General features: G+C 53.1%; 1 protein-coding gene across 1 annotated transcript; it reads right to left on the reverse strand.

Moving 5' to 3' along the window:
• Positions 1–1,411: 1,411 nt before the first annotated feature.
• On the reverse strand, positions 1,412–13,840 carry P2RX1 (purinergic receptor P2X 1). The gene is made up of 13 exons (XM_026861565.1): positions 13,704–13,840; positions 10,258–10,405; positions 9,658–9,729; positions 9,131–9,200; positions 8,511–8,607; positions 7,756–7,836; positions 6,050–6,191; positions 4,831–4,961; positions 4,064–4,154; positions 3,399–3,464; positions 2,757–2,849; positions 2,187–2,234; positions 1,412–1,889 (listed from the first exon to the last, which is right to left on the reverse strand). The coding sequence occupies exons 1-12, from the start codon at positions 13,838–13,840 to the stop codon at positions 2,190–2,192; spliced, it is 1,173 nt and encodes a 390-aa protein (XP_026717366.1). The 3' UTR covers positions 1,412–1,889; positions 2,187–2,189.
• Positions 13,841–14,612: the final 772 nt, after the last annotated feature.

Genomic DNA, 14,612 nt, shown 5'->3' on the forward strand with positions numbered 1-14,612 from the left:
ATTTCCTATTCTGCCTTCTAATACTTCCTAGGAAAGAATAGGGGCTTTGTATTACAAGCAACTTGAAAAATTTAGCAGGCAGAAACATGCCCTGCTCTACCTGCGGCCTCACGCTGGTTATTTTAGGTTAGGACTGGAGATTGACCCAGTTTAAGTGGGTGAGAAAGGTTACCTGAACGCTGCTGCTTCACTGCCTCTAATCTTCGGCAACCGAAGTTCCCCAGGCATGTCTGCGTGACATGGTCTTCCAGTCCCCTCTGCTGGTTGCAGCTTGCCGGAGAGCTGCGCTGTTGCACCAGGCGGTGACGGTGCGGTGCTTCGCCTCGATGGGTGCTGCGGGAGAGCACCCACTGCGTGGGGGTGCCACCAGCCCCATGCCCCCAGCGCCCACTAAAAAGACACAGACTCCTCCAGAGATCAGGGAGCTTTCCCTCACCCTTAGCTCTGCACCTTTAATATAAGCACCTGGCACCTCTCTTACACACGACAGCATCATGAGAAAGCGTGAAAAAGTTAGCCAAGTGGATAATCTTAACCCACCCCCCCGCCTGTGAAAGCTGAGATGGAAATTTTCTGAGAGAAAATCATCACTCCATGGGGAATATGGCTTGAAATGTTTGTTGAGCTTATGACCAAATATCACAGGCAACTGTCTGTGGCACGTGCCTCTGCATCCCTACAAGCCCAGCGCTGCAGCCATCCCGCAGACATTGCGGCCAGAGCAATCCCTACGGCTTCTTTACAGACATTCCCACGGCAGCTGAGATCCAGTTTTGAAATGACCAAAGAAAAATTTCTTCCGGAAGGTGCAAAATGACATTTAGGGAATGACTCTGCAAAAAGCCTGTTGCTGATGCGTCCTGGAGAACTGAACGGAGCCAGCAGCATGGGGCAGGGGCTGCTCGTGGCGATGTGGCTCATGTCCAACTGCACACAGCGAGTAGTGCAAATCTTCTCACAGAGAGGGGCAGTTCTGTTCCTGGGCGCAAAGAGCTGGTTTGTGAGGCTTCCTCTGAGGAGGTCAGTTCTGATGGGCCAATACTGACCGGTGTGGGCAGCAGGAGGCAGAGCTGGTGTGGAGCAGCCGTTCTAGATGGCTGGCAGTGTCCCAGCACGCTCTGCCAGCCAGACTCTTCGAGGAGGAAACCCAAGTGACAACCCTGATAACAACCCTGCTTGTGGCCAGAGGCCCAGGGGCCCCGCGCGGGACAGCAGAGCTCGGGGGAGCCTGCGCTGAGCCCATTGCAGAGGCCTCAGACTCCAGCCTGATTTCCAGGGTTGCTTTGCATGCACAAACCCCCCAGCACCAAAAAGCACTGCATACCCCACACCTGGGGCAAGCAGGGGCACCACAAAGGGATGTAGTAGAAAAACTAAAGGTTTATTTTTTTTTAATAAAATACATCCTTAGAAAATAACCATTTTTCTGACAAGCTGAGGGACTGGGACTTCTTGCCAGCTCTCCTTCCCTCCCCCTCTCCTCAATTTGGGGCTGTCCAAGGGTGCAGCTGGGGTAGGAGAGGCAGTGATGCTCTCCTGGGGGGCTCTGGGTGCAGATGCCCTGGCACAGCCCAGCACACCAGGCAGGGCACAGCAGGAGCCCTGCTGAAGTGCCCGCAAAGGCACAGAGCCCAGTGCCCTGCAGCAGGGCTGGTGGGGGGCCCCGAGGGTCCCCTGTTTAACCCACCCACAGCATCTCAGCATGTCCCAGCAGAGGCAGGGAGCCTGGCCAGCCGGCCCCTGCCCTGGCTGCAAGGCCCCACGTTCCCATGAGCCAGTGTCAGACGCTGCTCCTGCTGACCTTGGGGCTGGTGCAGGGAGGTGACAGGGGATGCCGACCATGTTTTAGGACTGGAGGAGGAGGAAGAGGGTTCAGATCAGTGTGGATTCTGCCAAGAGAGAGAGGTGCACAGTGATTTCTGATGTCTCGTTCCCCACTGCCCCTCCTCAAGCAATGCTGGCAGCATTGAAGATGCACTGTCAGTCCACATCCTACATCCAGTGCTGCCCCACACACTTGCCTGCCCTGGGAAATGCTGACCCCGGGTTAGACATTACAGCCCACAGCTCCGACCTCCTGCACGCCCTCCCTGGAGTCCCGCTGCCTTCCCAGGGGCCTTGGGATAGCCCCGAAATGCACAGTGCTCACCCCTGCCAGCTAGCAGGGCTGGAGAAACACCACTCACCTCTCACTGTGTATTGTCCAGCGCCTTTTCCTTCTTATGTGACTTTGACTGGGGGTTAAAAGAGAGAAAACGATGATTCTTTTACAGACCTGCTTCTTCCTAATGCCAGGGAAAAATGTGGTTGAACAGCAACTTCTAACCCCCAAAGATGTATAAGTGTATTTTCAGATTAATTTAAGGGGAGCTATTCTCATGTCCTATAAAAGGTCAGAAAACATCCTACAGCCATGGAGAAGTTCTCAGAAAGCAGAAAATGGGACAGTTTCCAGTTTGCTAAAGCAGTGGTCTGCCCCTGCTTCTCTTAAAGCAATGCAAGTGTTACCAGATATTGGAATATCTGGGGATAAAGAGAGGGAATAAAGCCCCTAACAGTGAGTCACACAGAAGATCTGTATAATTTTGGAGAGGAGGTTCATGGATCCCAGTCTCTGACAGTCCCCAGGGCTAAGAATTCCCACTCACTCAGGAAGGTGCATGGCTGCCCCTCTATATAAATGTTGTTTCTGCTACAGCATCATTACTCATGCACCTGCAAGAGTCTCCATAGGGAAGGGACTCGCTGTTACTTACAGGCTCCTGTTCTGCATATTTGAATTTCTTCTGCTTGTAATAGTCCCGTCCTTGGAGAAAATGCAGCAGGAGCAGGTCACAGAGGACAGAGGCCTTAAATCAAAGTGCAATTAGGGTTGGGGCTGGCAACACAACTCACCTGTGCCAACTTCGTACTTCCAGGTTGTTACAGTTTGCCCCACAAATTAGGGTCAATTCTGCTTCAACCCACAATATGGCAGCTGCTAAAGAGTATACAGTGTCTGAACATCCATTTAGGACACAATTAGAGTGTGCTGGGTTCAATACTGGCAACTTAAGTTAACAGAAATTGTTTCCGCTTTTGGTATACGCAGAGCATAACACCCTCCAGGTCATGCTGAATTCTTTAATGACCATAACCAAATAGGATGCTGGTTTTGTCATGCATGAAATACTGCCCATTACCTCCAAAACCCCCTGAATGCCAGCTCTATCTTGAAACTATCAAGATACAAAGACATGGCCCTGACAAAGAAGCCTGCCTTCCTCTCGCTTGGCAGGGCAGTGTCTCCTGCTAGCAGAATTCACATCAGCCAGTGGTCAGCAGGAGTCTATTTTCCCAAGCTGACGGTTGAAGCTGAGGGTTGAAGCAGGGTTGAGGCTGGAAATATCTGAACTTACCACTCCAAAAATACCAATTCCAGAGCCAATTGTGGTCATGGTCGGGATGATGTCAAATTTGCCAGCCTGAATAAAATCAGAGAAGATAGGTGATATGTTACAATCAGCCCAGGGGGAAAAAAAAAAAAAAAAAAAAAAAAAAAGGGGTGCCATACGTGTAGGTCATTGGTCAAACAGAAAAATATGATAGGTTGGGTTCAGGCTGACACAATTGAAATTATTTTGCTTCCTGTATTTTTAATTAAAAAACAAAGTATATTCTTTAAATATTCATAGTGGGAAAACAACAAGGAAAGCGTTTTCTCCCAGTGGGAAGAAAAAGGCAAAACAGAAAAATGCAAATGTTCAGTTTTGGAAATATCAGTAAAAGGTTCTGACTTTCCACAATTCCTCCCCAACCCATCATGATGTTTTTCTGGGACAAAACCACTGACCGAACCGCAGCAGATAGATGTGACCTGTAAAAAGGACTTCCCCTCTGTGTCCCCTTCCTGGTACTTCCCAAGGGCTGCTGTGAGTGGGCCAGCACCCGAGGAAACCGCTCACACTGGTTTTCCTGGCCCCAACAAGGCCCTGGTGCTGTGTGACGGGGCTGGTACCTTCCTGAGGACACGGCACTGCCATCCCAGGGATCCGGGGTGAACCCAGTGCCTGGCCACTCTTACCTTGCCATTCACCAAAATGTCGAACCGGATCCCAAACACCTTGTAGAGCGTCCTCTTTTCCATCCCATCTTCTTTGTAGTATTTGGCATATCTGTGCGATTGGATGGTGAGCATTAATGGCCTGCCAGGGTGTCTAACCACCCCCTGCAACCCAACGGCATTGGGATCTTGGTGGGCTGCAGAGCAGGACAAAGATCCAGGGATGCACTGTCATGGACCTACTCCTGACCCTCTCCTTAACCCCCCTGAAGGAGCTGCACTGGTGGCATCTCGCCCCTCTGTGCCTCAGTTTCCCCACCTGCAAGCTGGAGTTAAAGCTTCTACTTGTGCTGATACCTGATGACCCCCAGTGCTATGTGACAGGGGGTGTTAGTGCAGCACTAGTGGCAGCTTTACACAGAGCATCTAGAGCAGCAGCTCATGCCTAAATGTCACGCTGTGGCTGAATGCTTTGAAGTGTGGGAACACGTGAGGTGACCCTGCACCATCTCCAGTCTTTCAAGCAGCTTTCCAAGACCTCAGCTGATCAGGAAAGTCTATCAGGGGAGGAGATATACAAGGAAAGGCAATGGGGCAGTTTTGAGGCCAAGGGATGGGTTATCACTTTTCTCAGGCCATTCTAGAGAGAGCACTGCTGTCTGGCATTGCAAAGGTAGTGAGTATTTTGGAGAACAGTGCCTGATCTTTCACCAGCCCTTGAATGCTGTGGGATCCTGAAAGATGTCACCTCTGAATTCTGCCTGGAGAGTTAACAGGTGTCTCCTTACCTGAAGTTGAAGCCTGGTGAAACGTTACTGTCATCATTGTAAAGGCCGTGGAACTGGTAAATGGGTTTGCAGTACCGGACAGGCCAGTCAAGGTCACAGTTCCAGTCTATGGTGATGCCCACCACTCCACCCTGCAGACAAGAGCGAAGTCATGAGGTTGCCCTCTCCTTGCACTTGGCCTGCATGGAGAAATGCTTTTCCTTCTCATATGTGGCCTTTCTTGATGCTATGAGGGGTTCTGGCTGTCCAGGGTACATGAACATCTCTGTTGTCTCAGCCCTCCTGGGCAGCCTCAGCTTTGTGTCCTATACGTTACCTTACGTGGAGGCACTTGCTTCTGCCCTAAATGCTGGGTAACATTTGGATAAACAATGGATAACATGACTAAATTCATGCCTTCTTGTTCCTGATCAGTACCCTGTGCCCAAGAAACAGTGCTCACCGCAGATCCCCCACAGTCCTTGTGGGACAGCCTTTGCTTGCCTGGTTTTGCCTACGAAATTTGCCTTTCCTGTGACTTAACCTTGCCTTCAAACCATTAACATCACAGGGAAAATCAAAGGTGGTTTAATATGGTCATAGTGAAGAGTGAAATGAACCCATGAAAATCACAAGAAAACCTCCTCTAAGAGAAGTGGCCACGTGCTAGGAAATGAAGCAGTCCCTCCTGAGCTCGCTCCAGGTTGTAACTGGCTGTGCCCCAGAGGCCTGACTTTTTTCACCTGTAATATATGCAAGCCTCTGATTTTATTTAATGCCTGGCAAAGTTAGCTTAAGGCTCTACAGTGGAGGAATAGCAGATAATTTGCATACCATCCTGAGAAGCATTGTGCAAAGCCGTCTTTCTGAGCCCGGGGAGAAGCTGCAGTTTGCTTTGTGCAATGACCAATATTTGACCATCCAGCTGAGGTTTCTGAGCTCAATCAGATGGGATTTGGCCACGCAGCTCTAGTTATTCATTGCACAAATTAAAACAAACTGAACCCTGGGATTGGTGCCAGCAGGTCAAATCTTGTCAGTCTTACAGGGGAGTCTCCAAGAAAGGCTTAAATATTAGGCCATGTCCAAGGAGATTCATAATCTTTAAGAGCTAATTCTGACACTGCCCCACGAGTCCTTGAGAAAACAGATCCCTTATGTCTCAACAGCTTGGGGATGATTGTTCTGTCAGTGTCCCCCTGCCCGTGTCAGCTAGAAACATAATTTGAAATTGAAGTACCTTAACAGCCAGGAAGGTAAAATTCTGACCCGATTCTTTCACTATGTATCCCAGGTCAAACACAGGGCATAAGGAATCAGTGACTTTGTGATAGGTGCATTTCTTCAGGTACTGTTTGGTAACGCTCTCAACCAGATTGCGCCTGTGAATTAAAAGCGAGTGAGAAAGAGTCTGAATAACCCAATAATTTGGGTGGGAAAGGACCTCTGGAGGTCCCTGGTCCAACCTATTGCTCAAAGCTGGGTGAAGTCAAAGGCCTCGTCCTCCTCCCCCATGTGGTCATCAGACCCCACACTGGAGAGTGGGCCCTTTCCTCCCGCCCTGCCTGGTTTCTCCCACCCCATTGGCAACTCATTTCCTCTGAACCTCCTCCCATGGAGGAAGCTTCTCTGCTGTTTTCTTTCCTGCAAATGTTCTGCAGCTCTCCTTTGGGTTTGCTGCTTTGCCTGCTGCCCAAATCCAGCACACGTCCTCACCTCTTCTAGCAACCCCCATCTCATTCCTCAGCTTCTCACACCCTCTCGTGGCCTCCACCATCCCTCCCAGCTGCCTCTTGCATACACATATCAGCTTGTCCCTGGGCTCTGCCAGGCAATGTTCCACGCACCAATAGTTTTCATCTGGGACAGCTCATGGATAGTGTATCCCACAGCTTTTACTGGATTTTGCTATCTCCTCCAGAAAGGGTCAAAAGGAAAGGACAACGTTTTGCCTTCCATCCCTCTCTGCTCTTTTGCCTAAAAACAGTCTTTCTGCAAAGCCGCCCTGACCCTGATGGCTTTGCAAGACTTGTGCCTTGCTCAACCCCGTCTCATTGTTTATGCTCAGCAGTTAATTAGCAGCAGTGATCAAAGGCAGGAAGTTTCCCCATGACCCCAGCTGGCTCTGGTTCAGTCCCTGCACGAGCAGCCAGCCCGGCCGCCCTCACCGCCCAGGACCTGCTCTCCCTTACCATGTCCCCTCTCCTGCCTGCCCTCGCTCAGGTTCCCGCCTCTCCTTGCTGGTGGTGGGGGATCCCCTCTCCCAGCCACCTCTCGGGGTGCAGCGTGAGGTCGTATTGAGACTTTGCCAAGCATGCTGGCTGCCAGGGCATTTAACCTTGGCTACAGCGCAGGGATGCGATCCGCTTAGCGAAGAATCCGCCGTCTTCAGCACAAATAGCTTCTGTTAATTTGTTCCAAATCAGATATATAATCAGTGTCATCTCAAATCCTCTTATGTGTGCACCTTCATCTGGCAGCGCTGCCTGGAAGGGGCCGACCCTATACCTGTTGTAGAACAATGATTTTAAGCAGGGCCTCTGCTCATTTTTGAGCACCAAGCTTGTCCTGGCTGCTCACAGCCCACTGTGCCATGTAGTATTTTACTGTTATCTTCAGGGAGGAAAAGGGAGAAGAAACATGAAGATTGAGAGAAACTGTATTTTCATGTGTGTCACGTGAAGGTAACTCAGGGGACATTAATTCTAGAAACCTTCTTCCCTGTAACCACAGATACCAGCTGAGGTGGGACAGATTTGGGAGGGAAACATTTCCTTTCCTATCAGCTGATCTGGTGGCCAGTGCAACAGCTAGCGTAGTCCCAGGCTCACTGATGAGGGACAGCATCACATCCTCTGTATCAAGCATTTAGCTACATCCATTGTTTTCCCTGAGGGACGTGACTGGAGGAAACAAGCAGAAGCCATCCCCCAGACCTCCCCTTACCGGGACACCTTGAACCTGGGGAAGGTAATGCTGTTCTTGATGAACAAGGTGAACTTCTCTGCTTCTGACAACAGGGCAGGGCTGAAAAACACAAGTGTTGACATGTGTCCATCACTTGGCTCCATTTGGGTGGAGATCCATCCAGACTGGGATGAGCAGGACCCAGAAAAACTGGTGATCTCATCCCTTCCCTATCCAGAAAAGCCCCAAGGAAGGATAGAAGAGCCTGTTAGGAGACAGAGAGGGAGTTAGGTGATGGGATTTCAGTTAAGAAACCCCCAAAGCACATTGAGGTGTCTGGAAGAGAGCTCAAGGACCTGCATGCTTCCATGGGCTCCTTGGTGGAGCTGTGGCTGTCCCTATGACCCCTGCGAGGAGGGAAGGCAAGAAAAGGACTTTGCATCTACCAGGAGGTGCTTTACAGTGGCCCGTGGAGGTTGGAGGTGGAGAACATCCCATGGGCAGAGCACAACTTTACTCTGAAGGCAAACGGGATGGACAGGGGCTGCTGGTTCATGCACAGAGCACCCAGCAGAGATGGGGTGAGCTGCCAGCAAGATTGGGAGCAAACCATGCCAGGAGAGGCACAACCCCCCCAGGGACGCTGAGCAGCATGTACAGCACAGGATCTGCATCCACCCAGGCGGTCCTGGCAGCAACACAGAGTCCTGGCTTGCTCTGCCCTACAGCGAGGGCTGCTGATGCAGCTGGGGTGGGATCGGGGTGGAAAAGGGGGCAGCAACATCATTCCTTACTTGGGAACATGGTCATCAACTTCAACGGGGCACCAGCCAAAGATCTCACAGGTCTTCACAGAGGTGTTGAAATGCACACACCTACCCGTCATGAGCCCTGTGGGGAAGAGAGACAGCCGCTCACACCCCATAATACTGGGAATTCCCAGTATCACACTGGGATGGATGGGATCTGGTTGGAGCTTCAACCCTGTCACAGACATCCAAGGCACAAAATAAACAGGGCTTTGATGACCTTTGATAAAAAGGGTAATTAATTGTGGCTTCTCAGCTCGGGGCAGTGGTTGGTTCTGTGCTGTTATACTGGGGAGCAATTGGGCATTTTATTTGCTAAAATACACCTCAGAAAATGCCAGGCTGCTAGAAGGATAGCAGTTATGGGGAAATGGTTTAGTCTTGATTAATCTTTTGGTGGCAGAGGGTTTTGCAGCTCAGATACCCTTCAGAAGAGGCAAGCAGGACCAGCCCAGGTGGGACCCTCCCCTGGCATGTCAGAGGCTTTTCCCAAACCCTGCCAGCTGGTGGTCCAAAGCAGGTCCCCCTGCCAGACACCCCAGCCACGAGGCTTCACTGGAGCACGCTGTGCTCAATGTGTCTCACCAGAAATGCCGGTGCCGTACCTTGTCCCTGGCGGCTGTATTTCCCTTTGCTGCAGTCGCTGTCCCGCAGGCAGAGCCCAGCATCTGGCAGCTGTTTGGAGAAAGCAGGCAGCCGCCTCTCAGCATCATACCCTGCGGTCTCAGCCCCTCTGTCCCTCCTGCCTCACCAGGCAGTGTTTTCCTCGGGGGAGACACCACTTGGCTACAGCTAGAGCCTTGTCCATACACAGTTCCCCAACCAAAGATATCCAGATTAAGCAAGAAAAAGGGGGAATTATTTTTTAAACTCCAGGCAGGTGCTTTTATTTAAGCCTTGAGTCTACTCTGCTTGATTGGTTCAAAGAGAAGAAAACAAACAGATGCTGGCCATTTTTTCAGCAGAATAAAACCCTTCATCTAGCATCTGAAAATCAGGAACTATAATATGGGGTCAGGCTCAGGCTTTTACTAAACTTTTCCATATCAGGAAAATTCCTTCCCCAGTGCCACCACCACAGTCCCCCTAAATTACAGAAGCTGAGGCTGCTGGAGGAAGCCACTGCACTTACCTCTGGGCAGGTTCCTTGTTTCTGTCCAGGGGTGACAATGAAGTTGGTCATCACCACAAATGAGCTGTCCCCCTGTGGAGACACAGCCAACAAGCTCACAGCTGGCACAGCATTTTCTGATAGTCTCTGTGAGGAGCCTCTCCCTGGGGCAAGGGGTAGGACACCCAAACTACTGGGCCATGTTCAGGCAAATGACACCTTTCTCCCTAACTTTGGGTCATCCACCCTCTTCCACCACACCTTGAGAAGCTGGTGATGGCACTGTGGAGCTGCAGTGCCACCAGCCCCAGGGTCAGTGGAGGACGCCCTTGCTGCCTGAGATGCTCATCTGGAGGCAACAGAGAAGTCTTGATCTTTTTGGAGGCAGCTTCAAATGTGCCCCATCAACCATGGTGGGTCCGAAGCACTGAAGCTCTCCATGGGTGATATGTGGGCAGAGGTCAGTGGCAGGAGCAATCTGCTTTCCACCACAGGCACAGCATGTCATGGGTAGCCCCGTGGAAAGCCTACACCAAGGAGCCCATCTGCACCACGGCACATGGAGAAAAGCAGCCATCAGGACACAAGCAAGCCCCCTAACCCACCACCCTGCCTCCTTACCTGGGGTGGGAAAACATAATCCACCACGTCCCAGATGTGAGGGCCCATGACGCTCTCGTTGGTCAATGTCAGGCCTTTCAGCTTCACCGAGACCGAGCTGACAATGCTGTCCTGAGACTGGTAGCCCTTCTCATACAGGAAAACCCACCTGGGTAGGGAAAGGTGGTGAGGTGAGCATGGCCACTGGCACTCATCCACAGAGCCCCAGGTCCCAGCACATCGCTGTGGACTGGGGCTTCTTCTACCAAGGGGGTTTATTTGCCAAATTTCCTCCAGCTGGATAAGGGACATGTTGCTGAGCTCTCCCACCCTTTGCCCAAGGCATGTGGTTGCTGTGGGACCTGACCTTCACAGTGGGATGATTTATTTTGGGGACTGGGACACATTTTGTGGTTGAGGGTGTGTGAAGGCAGGTGGGGCAGGGTGGCCATTGTCCATTTGGGATTAAAGCCTATGGCGGGTTTGCAGTTTGCTGGGCTCAGTGACCCTCCTGGACCCTCCCGGACCCTCCCGATACACTTCATAGGCACCCTCCAAAAAGCAGTGCCTCCAGGGCTAAGACGGGGCTAAATCTGGACACAGCTCACATCTAGGGCCACCGTTACCCATCCAGCAAAGGGAACCATGGAGCCGAGGCCCTGGGTGCAAGAGGGCTGCAGGAGCAGTGTTGGGGACACTGCTGTGGCTGGCATGGGGATCTCCATGCGTTTCCCAGCCCATCGGATAGCCATTAGGGCTGGCTCCTGACACTATTTAACCTATGGCATAAATAGTCTGCGGCTGGATTAACTCTGACTCAGGGAGACTATAAACATGGATGAGCAACCATTTTGGGTAGCGGTCCTGGCGGCATGGAGCGTTCCTGGTGCTAAAAAAGGAGTGATCTGTTTTTTGTCCTTGATGCTGCAGGCACTGGACCCGCTGGTCACGACAGAGAGAGCACACTGGGATGGCTCGTGACACCAGCCCAATGTCAGCCCATCCTCAGACACCTGACTGATGGGCATGGGGGAATACAGGGGAATCTCAGGTGCTGCCCGGGGGTCTGCCCTACAGGTGACGGACCTCTTGGGGATGGTGTTTTTTGGCTTGCAGCCCCATCAGAGTCCTGGGACAGGGGGCAAGGGAACCTCAGGGATGGCATCTGCCCCAGTACCTGCAACTCCATCTGGGACCCCCAGCTCCAACCTCCTCCTCCAAGGCAGAGTGCCATACTGGGTTACACCCGGTATCTTCCACGATGCCCTTGGGGCTGCAGGAGGCTGTGAGCTGGGCAGCACCATGGTGGAGTGTTCCCCTAAATCTGCCTCCAGCGCAGCCTCTGCTGCTGCCACCTCATCCCTCCCTGGCAGAGGTGGCTGCAGGCACACAGAGCTGGGCAGTGACACAGCCTCCCCATGGCAGGGCAGGATGCGGCCCCCCACCCTGCTGCTGAGCTGTGGTCACAGCAAACAAGGCATCATTTCCCCATCACGTTGTAAATGCGGCACTGAGCCCTGCCCAGGTGGTAAAAGTCCTCTGGTGTCACTCCCTGATAGTGGCAGAGTCACCAAGACCTCTTTCCTCACCAGCACCATTCTGCAGCCTCTTTGCATGCGAGGTTTTCAGGAAACAAAGGCCAGAAAGTGATGTCCAGCTGGGGAGAGCGTGGCATTGCCTGGCCAGCAGGGTTACCGTCTCATCCCAGTGTATCGGCAGAAAGAAGAGCTGCTCCACAAGGGTAAAACCAGCTCTCTCAGCAGGATTGGCCCCACGCCCCTCCTCTGCACTGATGGCACTGCCACATCCCTCCAACACAGCCGTGCATCGGCACGCATCCCCACGAGCATCCCACGCCTGCTGCCAAGGGGGACAAAGCTGAAGTAATTGTAAATAAATAAATATCTCCCTGCCAAACTTGCTTACAAAGAAGAGAGAATCTCAAGCGTCATGACTCGGTACAGGCAGGGAATCGCAGGCAGTGCTGCAGGCAGCAGGGGAAAGCCAGTGGCCAGTGGGGCTATGGGCAGCTGCACACACAGGCAGCCCCTTGCTAGTGGAACCCGACCCCACCAAAACAGTAAAAAACTTTATGCCAACCTCCTTCCCTCTGTCCCTGACTGTCATCCCCAAGCTGGTTCTCTTTTTGCTCCCTCATGGCTGCCCATCCTGTTTCAGCTGGGTTGCTTAAGCCCCGTTTCCTTAGGAAGTACCACTCTGAGCAACCGTCGCTGCTGGTTCCCCCTCACAGGAGCAGCTGCCCATGGCTGGGTTTGCTGGAGCCCTGGGGCGGCACGGGCTCAGCCCTTAGGAGAGCCAGCGCTGCTCCCAGTAACACCAGTCCGGGCCAGTGCACACTCCTTTGCAATGGAGCATCCTTTAGACCTTGGCTTGGCAGCAGTTTGGGATCAGGATTACCCTTGTGAGACAATGAGCAGGGTAGGAGTGACCCCCTGGGAAGCTTTCCCCCCTTTCCGGGTGACCTGTGCTAAGAGCAGGGATGGGCACCACTGCTCCCCACAGCTACTCACTCGCACAGAGCCCTGGGAGCTGCTGCCTCTCCTTTGGGCTGCGCTAGTCACCCTGTGCCCCCAAAACACCTACTTTTTCCAGTTCATGACCAGACACCCCCTCTCCCTGCAAACCTCCCGCCGTGGGGCCCTTCCCGATGGAAGGGTGCTGGTCTTACTGTTGAGGGCTGAGCTCACAGCAGCCATGGGGACTCGGCAAAGATTTTTGTGCTGTTATCAAGCATCACATCCCATAGCATGGCACACCATACCACGGCAAGGGGACGGGGACCGAATTGCTGTGGCATGAGCAGGACACCCAAGGACATACATCCTCACATGGCTCTGAGCCTGCCTGCCCCACCCGTTGCCTTTTTTAAGCAGCTACTCTTGCACCATGGCTGTTCTCGGAGCTGTCTCCCACAAGCAAAGCAAACCAGGGATTTGGAGAGAGGCTCCGTCCTGGGCCCAGCTGCTGGGCTGGCCCTGCCTCCCCAGCGGGGTGGTGGACGGGGAGATTTATGGTCCTGTCTCAGGCCGCTCAAGTCTCACAAATCACCACGCTGGCCCCAAATGCCTCTTATTTAATACAAATGAAAATAAAAATAACAACAGATTCTCAGGCCACCGTCCAGCAGCTCAAGCAGGATTTGGACGTGGCTCAGTGAGGAGCCGGGGCCCTGGCGTGCAGAGTGGGGCTGGGCAGGGATGAGCCTCCAGCCCAGACACGAAGCAGCTTCTGGGCAGGACATGGGGACCCGGGCAGCTGTGTGGAAGACCCATGGTGGGACACCGGGCAACATAGGAGAGGACATGGCCTGGGGGATGCAATGCCGTCAGCAATAAACCTCCCTCGCATCGGGATATAGGGGATATATGAACCCCTTCATCTCCAGTGCTTTTTAACCTCATGACAAAGCATTCATTCAGGGGAAAGCAGATGCCAGGGAGCCTTACCCGATGATGTACGCCAGGACGATGAGCTGAATCAGCCGGAAGGTCAGTCCCACCTTCTTGTTCCTCACCAGCACCATCCGGGGGGTGTCATACTCAAAGAGAAAGGAGGACACCTTCTCCATGCACTTCTGCCCCATGGCTGCCCCAGGGCTGTGCCGCAGCCTCCTGCCAGCCCCGCTGCTCGCTGTGCCGTGGGTCGGGCCGTGCCCGCTGCTACTCAAGTGACTCCTCTGTTTGCAGAGAGGAAGCAAAAAAAAAAAAATAAAAAGAAAAATAATAAAAACACTATCGACGTTGCTCTGTGTACATCTGGCCTGTCGGGTTTCCTCCTGCGCAGGGATGGGGTTTTCTCTTTCTATAAGCTCTGGGCTGGGAGCAGCTGGTGCCCTACATGGTCTGGGGGTGGGACAGGGTGCGGGAGGGTGTAGGGCCACCCTGCTGCCGAGCCCACGTGCCACCAGGAAGGAGCTGCCAGACCGCAGGGGATGTACCCTGGCTCTGGCAGGGGCCCTCCCTGGGAACGGAGGGGCTGCAGGCAGGGCTCAGGGTAAGCAGGGACCACAAGGCATCCCTGGGGCAACGGCGGGATGGAGGAGATGGTGGAGGTCCCGGGAGAAGATTTTAGGAGCTGGAGTTGTATCATTCCTGCTCCAGCAGCCACCTCAGGCTGTGGGTCTCCTGTTTGTGTCCCTAATCCATGTTCTCCTCTGTCCCCCAGAGGGTTCCCCAGAAAAAGGGTCAGGAAAGGGGAGGGTGGGGGCACAGAACCCCCAGCCCAGCAATTCATAGCTGATCCACAGGGCAGCGGAGCATCCGGCTTGGCCCCCTCCCATAGTGAGGCCGCATAGCTGGGGCTTGGCCCGTTCCCAGCACTTGCATGAGGCTGGGTTGGGTGCGTTTCGAAGCATT

This window comes from Athene cunicularia, assembly GCF_003259725.1.
Source record: "Athene cunicularia isolate RWA chromosome 19 unlocalized genomic scaffold, athCun1 chr19_part1, whole genome shotgun sequence".
In the NCBI taxonomy this organism is placed as follows: Eukaryota; Metazoa; Chordata; class Aves; order Strigiformes; family Strigidae; genus Athene; species Athene cunicularia.